We start from the raw sequence: 17,764 nt of genomic DNA on the forward strand, positions 1-17,764 counted from the left end.
CGTTGCCGCGCGGAATTTTTGAACAGTGCCAGTTTTTCGGAGCCCCGCGCGATGTCGGGACTAGCTCCGCACAACTCCATACGGCCCCGCGAGGCCTAACGGCCCAAGCGACCACGTTAGGTCGCGCTTGCCGCATGCAGTCGCATGCTCGTGGGACAGGCCCTTTACTGTACCACTGACTTTAGAGATACAGCGTGGAAACCACCAAGTCCACGCCGACCAGCGATCCTAGCACAATCCTACATACTTTGGACAATATACAATTTTCTTTTACCAAAACAAATTAAGCTACAAAACCTAGAGGTCTTTGTGGTGTGGGTGGAAACCGGAGCACCCAGAGAAAACTCACGCGGTCACAGGGAGAACGTACAAACTCCATACAGACAGCACCAGAGGTCAGGATCGAACCTGGGTCCCTGGCGCTGTAAGGCAGCAACTCTACCTGCACCACTGTGCCGCCCACAAATCTCATCGACACAATGCTGGTTCGGGAGAACAGCCAATATAATCAAGGACACGAAGTGTTGGCGTAACTCAGCAGGTCACGCAGCATCTGAGGATGGACCATCTTTGAACCCTTCCCAAATCGTCCCTATCCTTATTCTCCAGAGATGCCGCCTGAGCCGCTGAGTTACTCCAACACTTTGTGCCCTTTTATGTGTCCAATTCCATTTTTCTGCTCTATAATCAAGACCTTTTCCACCCCTGTAATTCCTTCTTGAAAGATTGAAGGCATAGACTATTTTACCCAGCGTAGAGGAATCAAGAACCAGAGTACATAGGTTTAAGGTGAGAGGGGAAAGATTTAATAGGAACCTGAGGGACAACTTTTCCACACAGATTGTGGTGGGTATATGGAACAAGATGCCAGAGGAGGTAGTTGAGGCAGGTACTTTTAACATTTAAGACATTTGGACCAGTACATGGATAGGAAACATGTATATGGATATGGGTTAAATGTGGGCATGTGATTGGGAATCTTGGTGGACATGGACAAGTTGGGCTGATGATTCCTATAAATCGGCGAGACCAAGCGCAGACTGGACGATCGTTTCGCTGAACACTTACGCTCAGTCTGCCTTGGTCTAGGTGATCTCCCGGTAGCCAAACATTTCAACTCCCCTTCCCATACTGACCTTTCTGTCCTGGGTCTCCTCGACTGTCAGAGTGAGGTCACCTGCAAATTGGAGAAACAGCAGCTCATACTTCGCTTGGGCAGCTTACAGTTCAGCGGTAAACCCCTTCGCTATCACCTCTTCCACAGCCAACAATGGACCATTGTGGGCTATCTTTTCTTTGGTCATCGGTGCCAGCTCCAAATTGGTCTGCATCTATTCATACCTCTACTTTCTCTTCCCCCTGACGTTCAGTCTGAAGAAGGGTGTCAACCTGAAATGTCACCTACAGTATTCCTTTTCTCCAGAGATGCTGCCTGACCCGCTGAGTTACTCCAGCACTTTGTCCAGCAAGTTGGGCTGAAAATCCCGATTCTATGCTTTATGACTCCATGTCTCAATGAACGCTCACAGATTCTTGACAAGAACCACACAAGACACAATGTATTAAATATCTCAAGAAATTTAATAATTTGCAGGTTATCACAATCAAAATACAGAAGGAAAACGTGATCTCCACGGATTAACCAGCCGATTGTCAATGAAAGCTTCTCCTCTCCATCTAAGGCTCTACTGAGCAAATTTAAGCTTACAAATCTCAGCTGCCTCAATATAAAGATGTGGTGATCGGCACAATCTGTGTGAAGGCTCATCAAACATTCTACACCGCGATGAAGCATTGCTGCCCGTTCACTGATGGCGGTGGAGAAGATATTCGGGGCAGGTAATGCACAAAGCATTGCCAACGAGCAAACAAAATCATGGAATGTATGAACAGTTGGCACCACTCTGTTCTCTCGCTCCGAGCTCAGTACTTGGGTCTCTTCACCTCCACACTGACAAACAAAAGCAGAGGCAGGATTAAGATTCATAACTCAACAGCAGAAAGTCATTTGGGGAAGGAATATCAGTGGCTAGTTCTGTTTAGTGTTTAGAGATACAGCATGGAAAACACGCCCTTTGGCTCACCGAGTCCACTCCGACCATTGATCATCAGTTCACACTAGTTCTATGTTATCCCACTTTCTCATCCACTCCACACACACTGGGGAGCAATTTACCTCCAAACCCGCACGTCCTGGGGATGTGGGAGGAAGCCGGAGCACCCGGAGGAAACCCACAGGGTCACGGGGAGAAAGTGAAAATTCTACACACGCAGTCAGCATCGTGGTACATGGATAGGAAAGGCTTAGAGGGATTATGGGCAAAACGTGAGCAGGTGGGACTAGTGTAGATGGCCCATCTTGGACGGCATGGACAAGTTGGGCCTGTTTCCTCAGCTCTATGACTCTATGACCCGAGATCAGAAATGAACCCAGATCCTGGCGTTGTGAGGCAGCAGGTCCACCAGCTTGTGCTAAATACTTGCATCACACGAGGAAATATGAGACCATCGGCTCTCAAGCCTATCCCACCATTCAATATGGCTTCTTCTTTTCCCCAGAACCCTTAATCAGTTTATTTTTCAACGATCTATCTAGCCTTCTCCAAATGATTCGTTCTCCAGGAGCCACTTTGATTGGTACATGGCTAGGAAAGATTTAAGAGGGATAAGGGTCAAATGCAGGCAGATTTAGACTTTAGAAATACAGTGCGGAAGCAGGCTCTTCAGCCCTCCGAGTCCTTGCTGACCAGTGATCACCCTGTACACTAGCACTATCCTAAACACTAGAGACAACATAATTTTACCAAAGCCAATTAATCTACACACCTGAAGGTCTTTGGATGAGACTAGTGTTGATGGAGCATCTTGTTTGGCATGGGCAAGTTGGGCCAAGGGACCTGTTTCCTTGCTGTGTGACTATGTTTTTGCACTACAAGAGGCTACACTCCAAAATCACTGTATAGATACTTTGTGAGGACAAGGAAGGCAGACTTTGTCAATTAACAATAACTACCTTTACAGAACACGGAAACAGAAGACAAACCACTCACCCGTCTGCTTCTAGCTTCTTTCTCTTTTCAATGATCTAAAACAGAAACAGTCATTAAACCTTCAACCACTAAAGAATCATGTCCACGTTCATACACATAATATGACTAGAAAGATACACTTACTGGAAGGACGTGGAGGCTTTGGAGAGTGTGCAAAGAAGGTTTACCAGAATTATGCCTGGATTACGGGGCATTAGCTACTGGGGGAGGTTGGACAAAGTGGAACGCTGGAGGTTGACAGGAGAGCTGGCATATGTTTCTAAAACTATGAGGGGCATTGTGGTGGAAATTTTGATTTTACTCTGTGAAATCCATTTAATCTGCAGGATGGCAAAATACTCTAAAAGCGAGGTGATTTTTATGTGCTACCTATACAAACTCATTTGTGCTACCAATACAAACTCCAAAGTTCATAAGTCATAGGAGCAGAATTAGGCCATAGAGCCCATCAAGTGTACTCCGCCATCCAATCATGGCTGATCGATCTTTCCCTCTCACAACCATTCTCCTGTCCTCTCCTTGTACTTGGAATCCTTGACACCCTCACCTAGTATCTGTCAATCTCCACTTTAAAAATGCCACAGATTCCCCACACTCTGGCTAAAGAAATTCCATCTCATCTCCTTTTTAAAGATACGTCCTTTTATTCTGGGGCTGTGTCCTAGATTCTCCCACTCGTGGAATCATCTTCCCCACAAATACTCCAGCCAGTGCAACTGAGCTAAGGGGAAGAAAGTTTAAAGGAGATGTATGAGGAAACTCTTTTAATTATTTGGTTTAAGGCAATATTATTGTGACATATTTCTTTAATTTCTTTAATATCATTTCACTGAGTACTCGCATACACAGAGGAAACGATGTGTACCGGATACAGTGAAAAATGTTGTTTGTGTAGATGCCATCCAGTTAAACTATACCACACCTTGATGAGAACATTTATAATATGTTCTTATGATTACACTAGTATAACTGGTTGTACAGAGGCAAAAAGAATGCGAGTGTAGGATGTAGTGTAGAGGGTGTGCATGGCAGGTCCGTCTGCTATTTTGGGAGGCGTGGGAGATAACATGCCCCAATCATCAATGATGACGGTGGAAATGGTTGACAACTAACATGGGTAATCACTGGTCGGCGCAGACTCAGTGGGCCGAAGGGCCTGTTTCCGTGCTGTCTCTCTAACGTAAAGTCTGAGGTAAAGGCACACGCATTGATGGGCATAGACATGGTCGGCACTGACGTGATGGGCCAAAGTACATGTGCTGTACAGTTCCACATCGTATTGATGTTAACATCGCTCCCTGTGAAGATCGTGCATTAGTTCATCAGTTATTGTACAGGCCCAGAGCCTTTAAGCGATAATCATCATATGTTAGCCCAATCATTCCTGGGATCATTTGGGTCCTGGATCAAGTGGTTCTACAACATTGTGCCAGATATGTATCTGGAAACATTGAAAAATCATGTCAGCAAAGTAACATCTGACTACATAGCCTCATTGAGACGATAATTTATTCACAAATTGCTTCATCTAACCTTTCTCTAGATATTAATTACTGATCTTTGTCACTTTTGGAAAATAATTTAAGCATGCTTCACGCTAGAGGCACTAAATGTTAAAGAACAATGAACTAAGTATGAAGAGGTACAAGTTTGTTACCAGCGAGGGTTTGAGGAGGGCACATACCGCACTGATCTTTTTCCACTGTCGATCCAGTTCTGCTTTCTCATTCGTTTCTTTGAAACGTCGTGTTTTACGTCCCTCTGACATCTTGATGCCGTACTGGAAAGCTGCTCTGAGCACGGAGAAAGAAAACACATGGATGAACGAGAGTGAGGGGAAATGAAGGAGAAAGAAAATGAAAGGGAGAGAGAGAGAACAGAGAGAAAATGAACAAGAGTGAGAAAGGAAACGAGAGTGAGAAAAGAAACGAGAAAAGAAACGAGAAGAAACGAGAGAGAAAAGAAATGAGAGAAAAGAAACGAGAGAGAGGGAAAACAAATGAAAGAGAAAATGAACGAGTGAGAAGTCAAGCGACATTTGGAGACAGGACCCTTCTTCAGACTGACCAGTCGGGAGAAGTGTCTGGATCCGAACCATTGTCCATTTCCCTCCACAGATGCTGCCTGACCAGTTGAGTTCCTCCAGCACTGCTCTTTGCTTAAGGTTCCATCATTTGCAGTTCTCCTCAAATCCACCTACTTTGATGTTCTCTTCCTCTTCCTCCTCCTCCTCTCCAACGGGACTTCTGCGAGACTCTCTCTCACTTCTCCCCCTCTGTTCTCCTGCTTGGTCTGAAGAAGGCTGTCAACCCAAAACATCACCTGTCCATTTCCTCCACAGATGCTGCCTGACTCGCTGAGTCCCTCACATTCTGCTTGCGTAGCTTACACCCCAAGTGGCGAGACCGTTGATTTCTCTAATGTCAATTAACCCCTGCATTCCCCCCCCGTCGTCCTATCAGTTCCACTGGTTGCATCCTTTTATCCCTCTCGTTATCGCACCTTCTCCAGCAATCAATGGGCCATTAATGAAGCCACCTTTCATGACACCACTCTTTCTGACGTCATTTGTTGCTGGCTTGCCTTCAGTTTATTTCCTCTACCCCCCACCACCTACATTCAGTCTTTCTCCAGTGACGTTGCCTGACCTGCTGAGGCACTGTGTTTATCTTTGGTGTAAACAATCACTTGCAGTTCCTTCCTACACATTTTGTCCACTCCAGCAGTCTGATTTTAAGCACAAGATTGCAGCATCTGCACCTCCCTATGTCAATACTGTCGACTTACTTGGGCAATGCCTCCTTGTTGTTCATGTATTCGCTGTATTCCTCCTGGGTGTCAAAATCCCAACGCCCGAGGGGCCCCTTCTTGTTACCCTGACAAAGAAAGGAATAAACGTGTCACCCTGTTGTACCTGGCTGTTTTAGAGACCTTTTTCAAATTTAGAATGGAGACGAGGAGGAATTTCTTTAGCCAGTGTGGTGAATCTGTGAAATTCATTGCCACAGACGGCGGGGGAGGCCAAGTTATTGGTTCTTAATTAGTAAAGGTGTCGTTATGGGGAGAAGGCAGGAGAATGGCCGTTACAGTGGCACAGCAATAGAGCCGCTGTCTCACAGCCCCAGAGTCCCAGGTTCAATCATGACTACGGGTGCTGTCCGCACGGAGATTGTACGTTCTCCGTGTGACTGGGTGGATTTTCTCCCACATTTCAAACACATTCAGGTTGGTAAGTTAATTGGCTTCTGTAAATTGTCCCTAGTGTGGGATAGAACTTGTGTATTGGTGACTGAATTCTCCAATTTTAGGTGACTACAATGTTCATATCAATGGATGTTACCAAGGCTTATTACAGGGAGAAGTTATTAGACAGGCTGGGACTTTTTTCGCTTGTAACGCAAGAGGCTGAGGTGTACAAAAGTCTTAAGGGCTTGTCCCACATGGCCGTCATTTACGCGACAGGCCGGTCGTGACTGACACCCGACGGTTGCACGCGTCAGCACAGCCGCCTGGAGCGCGTGACGTCATTTGAAGATAGACACAAAATGCAGGAGTAACTCAGCAGCATCTCTGGAGAGAATGAATAGATGACGTTTCAGGTCCGAAACGTCACCCATTGCTTCTCTCCAGAGATGCTGCCGGTCCTACTGAGTTACTCCAGCATTTTGTGTCTATCTTCAATCGTCTTGGCCCTGCTCTGGGAGTAGGAGCGGATCGGATCCGCAACGGCCGTGATCCCCAGGCCGAGCTTGGCGATCATTTGTCTGCTTCTGCTGCTGTTGGAGGTGAGACGTTGCGCCGCGCCAGGGTCTTGGGCCCGTCCCACTTTGGCCGTCAGTTACGTGACAGGCCGGTGGCGCGCGATGATATCGTACAGGACGAAGTCCACACTCCTCCACGCGCCCATCATGCGCTACCCACACGCTAGCAGGTCGCGTAAATGGCGAGCAAATGACGGCCATGTGGGACAGGCCCTTTACTGTACACCTTATTGTGTACAAAAACTCATGAGGGGCCAGGATACTGTGAGCACATACAACATCTTCCCCACGGATTGAGGATTCTAAAACTAGAGTGCATTGGTTTAAGGTGAGAGGGTAGATTTAATTCAGTTTAGTTTAAAGAGTTTAGTTTAGAAATGTTGTGCGGAAACAAGCACTTCTGCCCACTGAGACTGCACCGACCAGCAATTCCCCCCCCCCCCCCCCCCCACACTAGGACTATCCTACACAAATAGGGATAATTACAATCTTTACCAGAGCCAATTAACTTACAAACCTGTACACTTGTTGGCGGAAAACAGAGCACCCGGGGAAACCCACGCCGTCATGGGGAGAATGTACAAACTCCGTACAGACAGCATCCAGTCAGGATTGAACCCGGGCCTGTTGCGCTGTAAGGCAGCAACTCTACCGCTGCACCACCGATCCGCCCCTTCATGAGGGACTTCAGGGACAACTTTTTCCACTCAGAGGGTGGTTCATATCTGGACTATATCTGGCTATGTTCCTATAGCTACCAGAGGAAGCTATAGAAGTGGATATAATTACAATTTTTAAAAGATATTTGAACAGATGTATGGATAGGGGGGGTTGAAAGAAACATGGGCCAGATGCAGGTAAAGGGGACTCGCCCGCTACGCCAACTTGGTCGGTATGGACGAGGTGGGCCAAAGGGCCTGTTTCTGTGCTGTACAGCTCCATGACTCATTGACCAAGGAAGCTCACACCAGTACGATACACAATTCCATCGTACAATATTGCGGCACTAACGGGGTCACCTCTGCAGCCACTCACTCACCTGATCCATTTTACTGTAATCCACCTCCTCATCGCTGTCGACAGCCATGTCGTCCAGCCTGCAACGGGGAAGAAAGGGCAGGGAGTGAGGTCAAGCACACGTGCACAAAGGTCGATCGCATGCGCATCATGGCCTTGGCGAACACGAGGAAGAACGGAACGATCATCCATAAACACATCCCATTCCACATCCACAGAAATGTGCAGAGCTTTAGAGGGGTATATGGACCAAAAACAGGCAGGTGGGACTAGTGTAGATGGGGCACGTCGGGTTGGCATGGGCCGAAGGGCCTGTTTCCACACTGTTTCACTAGGACTCTGAATGGCAGATGGAGTTTAGTCTGAGAAAGTGAAAGGTTTTTTTGTTTTTGTTTATTTTAGAGATACAGCATAGAAACAAGCACTTTGGCCCACGCCAACAAACAATAACCCGTACACTAAATAGATCCATGTTATCCCACTTTTTTTATCCACTCCCTGCACACTAGGGACAATTTACAGAGGGTTTATTAAACTACAAACCTGCACGTCTGTGGGATGTGGGAGAAAATCGTATCACTGGCACAAAACCCACTTGGTTATAAGCAGAACGTGCAAACTCCGTATAGATAGCACCCATAGTCAAGATGGAACCCAGGTCTGGCGCTAAAGGCAGCAACTCTACCGCTGTGCCGCTGCCACCCGTTCCAGTTTGGGAGGCTGAATGCAAGGGGGAAATATACAATTACTGGCAAGATCTTTAACAGCAGTGATGCACAAAGGGATCTTGGGATCCAAGTCCATAACTCCCTGAAAGTGCCAACATGAGTAGATAATGTGGTGAATAAGACGTGTGCTATGCTTGCCTGCCTTGGCCAGGGCATTGAGTGCCAGGAAATTATGATGTAGCTTTGTAGGACTTCGGCTAGACGGTATTTAGAGTATTATGTACAATTCGGGTCACCACATTACAAGCAATGATGTGGAAGCTTTAAAAAAGGTGCATTAGAGTTTTACCAGAATTATGCCTGGATTAGGGGGTGTTTGCTACAGGGAGAGGTTGGACAGACTTGTATTGTTTTCTCCAATGTTGGTTGCGGGAAGATCTGATAGAAGTATATAAAATGATGTGAGGCATAAATAGGGTAGACAGCCAGAACCTTTCCCATGGCGGAAAAATCAAATACAGTTTTAAGGTGAGGGTGGCAAAGATAAAATGAGATGAGCAAGGCAAGGTTTTTTTCCCCCACAGAGGGTGGTGTGTGCCTGGAACATGCTGCCGGGGGTGGAAGCAGATTCAAGATTCAACATTTCATGTGTCCCAGATAGGACAATGAAATTCTTGCTTTGCTTCAGTAGCTTTTGATTCAATAGTGGCATTTAAGAGACTGTTAGATAGGCACATGAATATGCAGGGATGGAGGGATATGGATTCTGTGCAGGCAGATAAGAGTTAGTTTTGGCAAGTGACATTCTGTGCTAAGGCCTATTTAAGATAGGCACAAAATGGTGGAGTAACTCAGCAGGTCAGGCACTGTCTATGGAGAACATGGATAGGTGACATTTTGGGTTGGGACATTTTTCAGACTTTTAGAAAACAAATTAATAACATTTTAAAATAATTAGGAAATATATTATTGTTTACAGGCGGCACAGCGGTGGAGTTACTGCTTTACAACGCCAGAGACCGAGAGATGGTTCGATCCTGACTATGGGTGCTGTCAGTATGGAGTTGTTTGTTCTCCCTGTGACCGGGTCTTCTCTGGATGCACCGGCTTCCTCCCACACTCCAAAGATGCACAGTTTTGTAGGTTAATTGGCTTTGGTAAAAATGGTAGATTGTCCCTCGTGTGTTAGATAGTGTTGGTGTACGAGGTGATCGCTAGTAGGCACAGACTCGCAGGGCCTGCTTCTGCACTCTCTAAAGTAAAGTCTAATTAATCAATTCCTAATGAAATGATAAAAACAATGAACAAACATTTAATTAATATATACAATATTAATAGATGAATTTAATAAATACATTAAAGAAAATAAATGTTATCATTTAAGTAATTGTTACATGGAGATGGGAAGCCAATATTCTTTGCAAATCACCAGGGTCACAGAACATGGTAACAAGCCTTTTGGCCCAACATACCATATCTACACTAGTCCCACCCTGTCCGCGTTTGGTCCATGTCCCACTAAATCTATCTTATCCATGTACCCATCTAAATGTTTTTTAAACGTTGTGCTAGTACCTGCCTCAACTACGTCCTCCGGCAGCTCATTCCAGACACCCATCAATTGTGCAAAAACATTACCCCTCAATTCCTATTAAAACCCCTGTCCCACGGTACGAGTTCATTCCACGAGTTCTCCCGAGTTTGCCCGGATTCGAACTCGGAGATTTACGGTAATGGCCACTTGTCGGTACTCGGGGCTCTCATGGACATTTTTCATCATGTTGAAAAATCTTCACGAGTGTTCCCGTGCTTACCTGCCGTTAGCGAGACTTCCCGAGCATCTGCCGTTGGCGCTAAGAGATGTCCCCGAGCTCCGACGTACCCGCTACGTTCATTCTCCATGCTTACCACGAGTATGAGTTTTTTTTAACTCGGGAGAGCTCGTGGAATGAACTCACACTGTGGGACAGGGCTTTAAACCTTTCCCTCCTCACAATAAACCTATGTCCTCTCATTCTCAATTCCCCTACTCTGGGCAAAAGACTCTGTGCATTCACCCGATCCATTCCTCCCATGCTTTTTTTTACACCTCGACAAGATCACCTCTCAGACTACTGGGCTTCAAGGAATAAAGTCCGCAGCTTTCTTCCAAATTAAGAATATATTTCCTCCAGTAACACTTACGTGGCTGGGTAACACTCTGCATAACTGTCCGACGTGCCGAAGAAATCTCCAAGTCGTTTCTTCTCCTCCTGTCTCTTCACCGTGATGGTCAGTTAAGGAAATGTTAGTCTTCATATTTGTCCCGAAGGCAAAGATCCACAAAAGCCTTTAGGGGCTGTGCCATATGACTCCGGGAGGGGGGGGGATTGTGTTTCATGTGCAAAGGATAATCTTTTTCTGAATGGAAGCTCCTTTGATGAAATACAATGTTGAAACAGGTCATTTGACCCACCGGGTCCGCGCGGACCGGTGATCACCCATACATTAGTTCTATCCGACACACCAACTACAACTTACAGAAGCCAATTAATCTAGAAACCTGGGATGTGGCAGGAAACCAGAACACCCGGTGAAAACCCACGCGGTCACAGGGGGAGCGTACAAACACCATACAGACAGCACCCGAGGTCAGGATCGAACCCGGGTCTCTGGTGCTCTATGGCAGCAATTCAACTGCTGCGCCACTGTGCCACCCTTATGAAAGGTGTAAGTTCATAAGTCCATTAGATCTAGGAGCAGAATTAGGCCATTTGGCCCATCATCTACTCCACCATTCAATCATGTTTGATCTATCCTTCCCTCTCAACCCCATTCTCCTGCCTTCTCCCCATAACCCCGGACACCCATGCTAATCAAGTATACGTCAATCACTTAAAAATATTCATCGTCTTGGTCTCCACAGCCATCCGCAGCAATGCTCCTTATCTCCTTTCTAAAGGCATGTCCTTCTAAAGAAGCAAAAGGGGACAAATGCAGGCAAATGGTACTGTGGATAGGCATCTTGGTTCGCAATGATGAGTTGGGCCAACGGGCCTATTTCTGCACTGAAAAACTCCTACACTGATCTCTCAACTGTGTCTTTTTGTTCTCTTTTTAACTAAGCATTGCATTGGGACCATCCCTGCCACATAGAGAGGATATGATTCTGCTCCTTGCCAACCTCCAGTTCCTGCAAACTTCTCATTGATCGATTTAATCAGATCCTTAGCCGTCCCAGGACCTGGATAAAACAAACAGGGTGAGATGTTAGATTGTTTTTTGAATGAGTAAGGTAACCCCAATCCTCCCAACTTGTCAGGGCCGCTAATACCCCAACCCCTCACCCCTCAGCAACCCCTCCTCCAACAAGCTCTTGTGAATTGTGTGTTATAGTGGGCGGTGCCATGCTAGAAACTATTTAATCTCTTGGCTGCTTAGAAGAAAAAAAAAGAAAAAAAATCAGATTTACTCCATTTGCCACATTAGTGGCCATTTAATCAGTCCACCCATCGCCCTGTAGCCTGGATCAGATATAGAGCACAAGAGGACACAAAGTGCGGGTGTAAATCAGCAGGTCAGACAGCCTCTCTGGAAAACATGGACAGGCGACGGAAGCCAAAAGTGCTGGAGAAATTCAGCGAGTGCGGCAGCATCTATGGAGCGAAGGATATAGGCAACGTTTTGGGCCAATTCCCTTCTTCGATTCGCACATCTCAGATATCTTGTTTAAAAATCAAAAATCGTCAAACTGCAAGAGGTGGGGGAGGATTAACTCCAAATGGTTCATCAGTATAGAGTTCCAGAATTGATAGTGGGGACGCTAGAGCGTATTCTGAACAAATTTAGAGTGAGCTTCTGAGACTGAAGAACCTGGTCAGGAGTTGCCAAAATTGTAAAATAGAGAGGCTCACAGTTTGTAGACAGAGCCAGCATTCATCGACTCTTTGAATGAGCGGGCTGGACTGGGCATGGAACCAAAATCTGACCGTTATTTATAATGAAAGGAAATCTGTGCACTCTCCAAAGTTAACCATCAGAACACTAAATAATTATATATCTTTTACGGGATAACTCTGTCGTCCACTGGTCCCCAGGGACTGGAGTGGAGGATAAAGTGAATCAAGTTGGCAGTGGACGTAAGAGACAATAGACAATAGGTGCAGGAGTAGGCCATTCGGCCCTTCGAGCCAATGTGATCATAGCTGACCATCTCCAATCAGTACCCCGTTACTGCCTTATTCCCATATCCCCTGACTGCTATCTTTAAGAGCCTTATCAGGCTCTCTCTTGAAAGTATCCAGAGAACCGGCCTCTACCGCCGTCTGAGGCAGGGAATTCCACAGACTCACAACTCTCTGTGTGAAAAAGTGTTTCCACATCTCCGTTCTAAATGGCTTACCCCTTATTCTTAAATAGTGGCCCCTGGTTCAGGACTCCCCCAACATCAGGAACATGTTTCCTGCCTCTAGTGTGTCCAAACCCTTAATAATCTTATATGTTTCAATAAGATCCCCTCTCATCCTTCTAAATTCCAGAGTATACAAGCCCAGCCGCTTTATTCTCTCAGCATATAACAGTCCCGCCATCCCAGGAATTAACCTTGCAAACCCATGCTGCACTCCCTCAACAGCAAGAATGTCCTTCCTCAAATTAGGGGACCAAAACTGCACACAATTCTCCAGATGTGGTCTCACAAGGGCCTTATACAACTGCAGAAGGACCTCTTTGCTCCTATATGAAGGCCAACGATTCAATCATGGCTGATCTATCTTTCCCTCTCAACCCCATTCTCCTGCCATCTCCCAATCGAGAACTTGTCAATCTCTGCCTTAAAAATACTTAAGGATTTGACCTCCAACGCCGCCTGCGGCAATAAATTCCACCGATTCAGCTCCCTGACTACAGAAATTCTTCCTCATCTCCTTTCTAAAGTAACTAATCAGACCATTCAAAATCCCTGAAATAAACAGAAATTAAAAAAAATACTCACCCGTTTCCAATTCTGCTGGCTGTTTGACAAGAAAATAGAAAATAATTAAGATGTGATTAATGACAACAGATAACCACAAACTGCTGCAATTGTATTTTTTGAAAAGCAATGCAAAAACAGACGACGGAATTTAATATTGCGATCATTTTTGCTGTTCACAAATATTTTAACATGCTGAAAATAGTGCCACGTATTCTTAATCTTTGGCGTCAAAGAGAGGGTTCAAACTCAAAGGCCTGAGCTACAGGGATGTTGGGTAGGCTAGGACTGTGTTCCTTGGAGCACAGGAGGCGGAGCGGTGATCTTATAGATGTGCATAACATCATGAGAGGAATGGATCAAGTAAATGCAGAGTCTTTTACACAGAGTAGGGGAATCGAGAACCAGAGGACATGGGTTTCAGTTGAGGGGGGAAATATTTAATAGGAACCTGAGGGGTGACTTTTTTTAAAATATACAGTAGGGTGGTGGGTGTGTGGAACGAACGAGCTGCCGGAGGAGGTAGTTGTGGTAGATACAATGGAGCTCAAATTTCCCCATGACAGAGACTGTAAATGACCTTGGTATGTCAAAAGAGACTTTATGCTTTTCTGTTTAAGAAGGAACTGCAGATGCTGGAAAATCGACGATAGACAAAAATGCTGGAGAAACTCAGTGGGTGAGGCAGCATCTATGGAGCGAAGGAAATAGGCGACGTTTCGGGCCGAAACCCTTCCTTTGCCTATTTCCTTTTATGCTTTCTATTTTTTTTTTAGCATTAATCTCAAATATTAATCGGTTTCTGCAGTAGTGTGATGATCATGAACTGGATCTATACTTCGTTAGCCAAGATGATGACTACAATATTGTGATGGGTGTGTAGGACAATACAACTGGTAATTGGGCTGGAGATCAGTCTTCAGTCATCCTGTCAGGGTGGAGTTTGTGACATTCAAGGTTTCTGCCGGTTGCTCCGCATTCCTCTGACGTCCCAAAGATGTGCAAGCCTGGTAGGTTCATTGGCAGCTGTAAACTGTCCCAGGTATTCAGGTGAGTGGAAAAGTGTGGAGGGAGGTGATGAGGATGTGGGGAGAATGCAACGATAGGACAAGGGTGAATGGGGCAGTGATTAATCTGCCGAATGGCTTGTTAATGTGCTGTGCCTTTTACTTTAGTTCAGAGATACAGCGCGGGAACAGGCCCTTCGGCCCTCCGAGTCCACCCCCACCATGAACACTATCCTACACACACCAAGGACAATTTACATATACACCAAGCCAATTAACCTACATACCTGTACGTCTTTGGAGTGTGGGAGGAAACCGAAGATCTCGGAGAAAATCTATGCGGTCACGGGGAGAACGTACAAACTTCATACAGGCAGCACCCAAAGTCGGGATCAAACCAGGTCTCTGGCGCTGCAAGGGCTGTAAGGCAGCAACTCCACTGCTGTGCCACCGTGCCACCCCTAACCGCCGTCTCTCTGTGAATCTGCCTTCCACTCCCTCAACGTCGGTCCTGAGAGGGCCTCCCGTGGCACGAAGGGTGAAGGTGGCCGGGCAAGGAGGACGACGATTCGCAGGACGATCCGGATAGCAATGGGCATTTGTGGCCAGCTGAAAATGGCACCTTAACCCAGCGACTCTTGCATATGGACTAGTTTAGTTTTTCTAAGTCTAGAGATACAGCGTGGAAACAGGCCCTTTGGCCCACCGAGTTAGCGCCGACCAGCGATCGCCCCGTACACTAGCACTATCCTGCACACTCGGGACAATTTACCAGAGAAAATTAACCTACAAACTTGTACGCCTTTGGAATGTGGGAGGAAACCAGACTATCCGGGGAAAACCCACGCAGTCACAGGGAGAATGTACAAACTCCGTACAGACAGCACCCATGGTCAGGATCGAACCCGGGTCTCTGGCGCTGTGAGGCAGCAACTCTACTGCTGCGCCACCATGTCGCCTAGTAGGCTGTTTCTATGCATTTTCTATCTAACCATGGATTGGACTTGTGTATGGCAATAATCTTTCTGATCTGTGTGCAACAAAAATAATTTTGCTATGCCTTGGGACACATGATAATAAAATGTTTGCTTTAACTTCGCTTTAAGCGGCAAGTTTAAGCTGCTGCCTTACAGCACCAGGGATCCAGGTTCCATTTGACCTCGGGTGTTGTCTGAACAGAGTTTGTATGCTCTTTCTGAATGCTTGCAGGATGCTTGCAGGATGTGGGAGCCCAGGGACACAGATGGAGCCTCAGGCTGCTACAATTGTGGCAAGTGCATCCGGCTTCAGCTCCTGAAGGACCGTGTTGGGTCACTGGAGAAGCAGCTGGATGACCTCAGGGCCATCCGGGAAAACGAGTTTCCTGGACAGGACATACTGTGAGGTAGTCACGCCGAGGATACGGGAAGAACAAAGGTGTGTGACTGAAAGGGTGGTAACCATGGAGCGCAGGAGACCCAGGTGGCGGTGCCTGATGAAAACAGGTACGCCCTCTTGCGAACTGTCGGGGGAGTCAATGCTTCCAGTCCGAGCGGTGGACACGTCGATGGCTCCAATCCTGGAGATGGGACTCGACCGGCGAGACCGATTTGGGCAGAGCCCTAGTGGTGGGTGACTCCATTGTCCGAGGAGCGGACAGGAGATACTATGGCAGCAGACGAGATGCGAGGATGGTCTGTTGCCTCCCTGGTGCCAGGGTTCAGGATGTCACGAGCTGAATTCAGAACATCCTCGAGAGAGAAGGTGAACAGCCGGCAGTAGTTGTGCACGTAGGCACAAACGACATCGGGAAGAAGCGGAAGGAAGTTCTCCAACATGTCTTCAGAGAGTTGGGAAGAAGACTGAAATGCTGGACTTCTAGGGTGGTTATCTCTCGATTGCTTCCAGTACCTCGTGCTAATGAGGGCAGGAACAGGGAGATAGGGGATCTGAATGTGTGGCTGAGGGGCTGGTGCAGGGAGCAAGGATTTAGATTTATAGACCACTGGGATCTCTTCTGGGGTAGGGGTCACCTGTACAAAAGGGACGGGTTACACCTTAACTGGAGGGGGACAGACATGTTGGCATGTGGCAGGCAGGTTTGCTAGGGCTACACGTGTGGGTTTAAACTAAATAGTGGGGGGGAGGGACTGACAAATTGGGAGTATAAAGATGGAGTTGAAGGGGGAGTGACTACAGGAGAAATTACAAAAGATTCTCAAATTAATGTGAAGGAAAGTTCTAGAAGGGACAACATAGTAAGGTCAGGGCCAATTGCAAGCGGTGCGAGGGGGGACGTGAATACGGAGGTCCAAGTGCTGTATATGAACGCGCGAAGTATAAGAAATAAAGTGGACGAGCTTGAGGCTCAGTTAGAAATTGACAAGTATGATGTTGTGGGAATTACAGAGACATGGCTGCAAGAGGGCCAGGGCTGGGAACTGAATATTCAAGGGTATATCTCCTATCGAAAAGACAGACAGGTGGGCAGAGGTGGTGGGGTTGTCCTGTTGGTGAGGAATGAAATTCAGTCCCTTGCAAAGGGTGACATTGAAACAGGAGATGTGGAGTCAGTATGGATAGAACTAAGGAATTGTAAGGGTAAAAAGACCCTAATGGGACTTATCTACAGGCCCCCAAACAGTAGCCTGGACATAGGGTGCAAGTTGAATCGGGAGTTGAAATTGGCATGTAGCAAAAGTAATGTTGTGGTTGTTATGGGAGATTTCAACATTCAGGTAAACTGGGAAAATCAGGTTGGTACTGGACCCCAAGAAAGGGACTTTGTAGAGTGCCTTTGTGGTGGATTCTTAGAGCAGCTTGTAATGGAGCCTACCAGGGAGAAGGCAATTCTGGATTTAGTGTTATGTAATGAACCGGATTTGATAAAGGAACTTGAGGTTTATGAGCCATTAAGAGGTAGTGACCATAATATGGTCAGGTTTAATCTACAATTGGAGAGGGAGAAGGGTAGATCGGGGTGTCTGTGTTACAGTTGAATAAAGGGGACTATGGGGCCATGAGGGAGGAGCTGGCCAAAGTTGACTGGAAAGATACACTAGCAGGGATGACAGTGGAACAACAATGGCAGGTATTTCTAGGAATAATACAGAAGGTGCAGGGTCAGTTCATTTCCAGGAGGAAGAAAGATTCCAAGGGGGGTAAGGGGGGACCATGGCTGACAAGGGACATCACGGACAGTATAAAAATAAAAGAGAAGTACAATGTAGCAAAGATGAGCGGAAAGCAAGAGGATTGGGTAATGTTGTAACATCAACAGAAGATAACTAAAAAGACAATACGGGGAGAAAAGATAAGGTACGAAGGTAAG

General features: G+C 46.5%; 1 protein-coding gene across 1 annotated transcript in view; it reads right to left on the bottom strand.

Annotated features, from left to right (window-relative positions):
* Window positions 1-1,562: 1,562 nt before the first annotated feature.
* Window positions 1,563-17,764, bottom strand: part of ik (IK cytokine) — a 46,072-nt gene continuing 29,870 nt past the window's right edge. The window contains exons 13-20 of the mRNA XM_055642801.1: window positions 13,469-13,487; window positions 11,641-11,719; window positions 10,681-10,761; window positions 7,851-7,908; window positions 5,838-5,926; window positions 4,735-4,843; window positions 3,051-3,085; window positions 1,563-1,951 (exon numbers count right to left, since the gene is read on the bottom strand). Coding sequence (XP_055498776.1) covers window positions 1,924-1,951; window positions 3,051-3,085; window positions 4,735-4,843; window positions 5,838-5,926; window positions 7,851-7,908; window positions 10,681-10,761; window positions 11,641-11,719; window positions 13,469-13,487 — 498 coding nt within the window. The 3' untranslated portion in view covers window positions 1,563-1,923. The remainder of the gene's footprint in view (window positions 1,952-3,050; window positions 3,086-4,734; window positions 4,844-5,837; window positions 5,927-7,850; window positions 7,909-10,680; window positions 10,762-11,640; window positions 11,720-13,468; window positions 13,488-17,764) is intronic.

The sequence above is a fragment of the Leucoraja erinacea genome, chromosome 11 (genome assembly GCF_028641065.1).
Source record: "Leucoraja erinacea ecotype New England chromosome 11, Leri_hhj_1, whole genome shotgun sequence".
Taxonomy (NCBI): Eukaryota; Metazoa; Chordata; class Chondrichthyes; order Rajiformes; family Rajidae; genus Leucoraja; species Leucoraja erinaceus.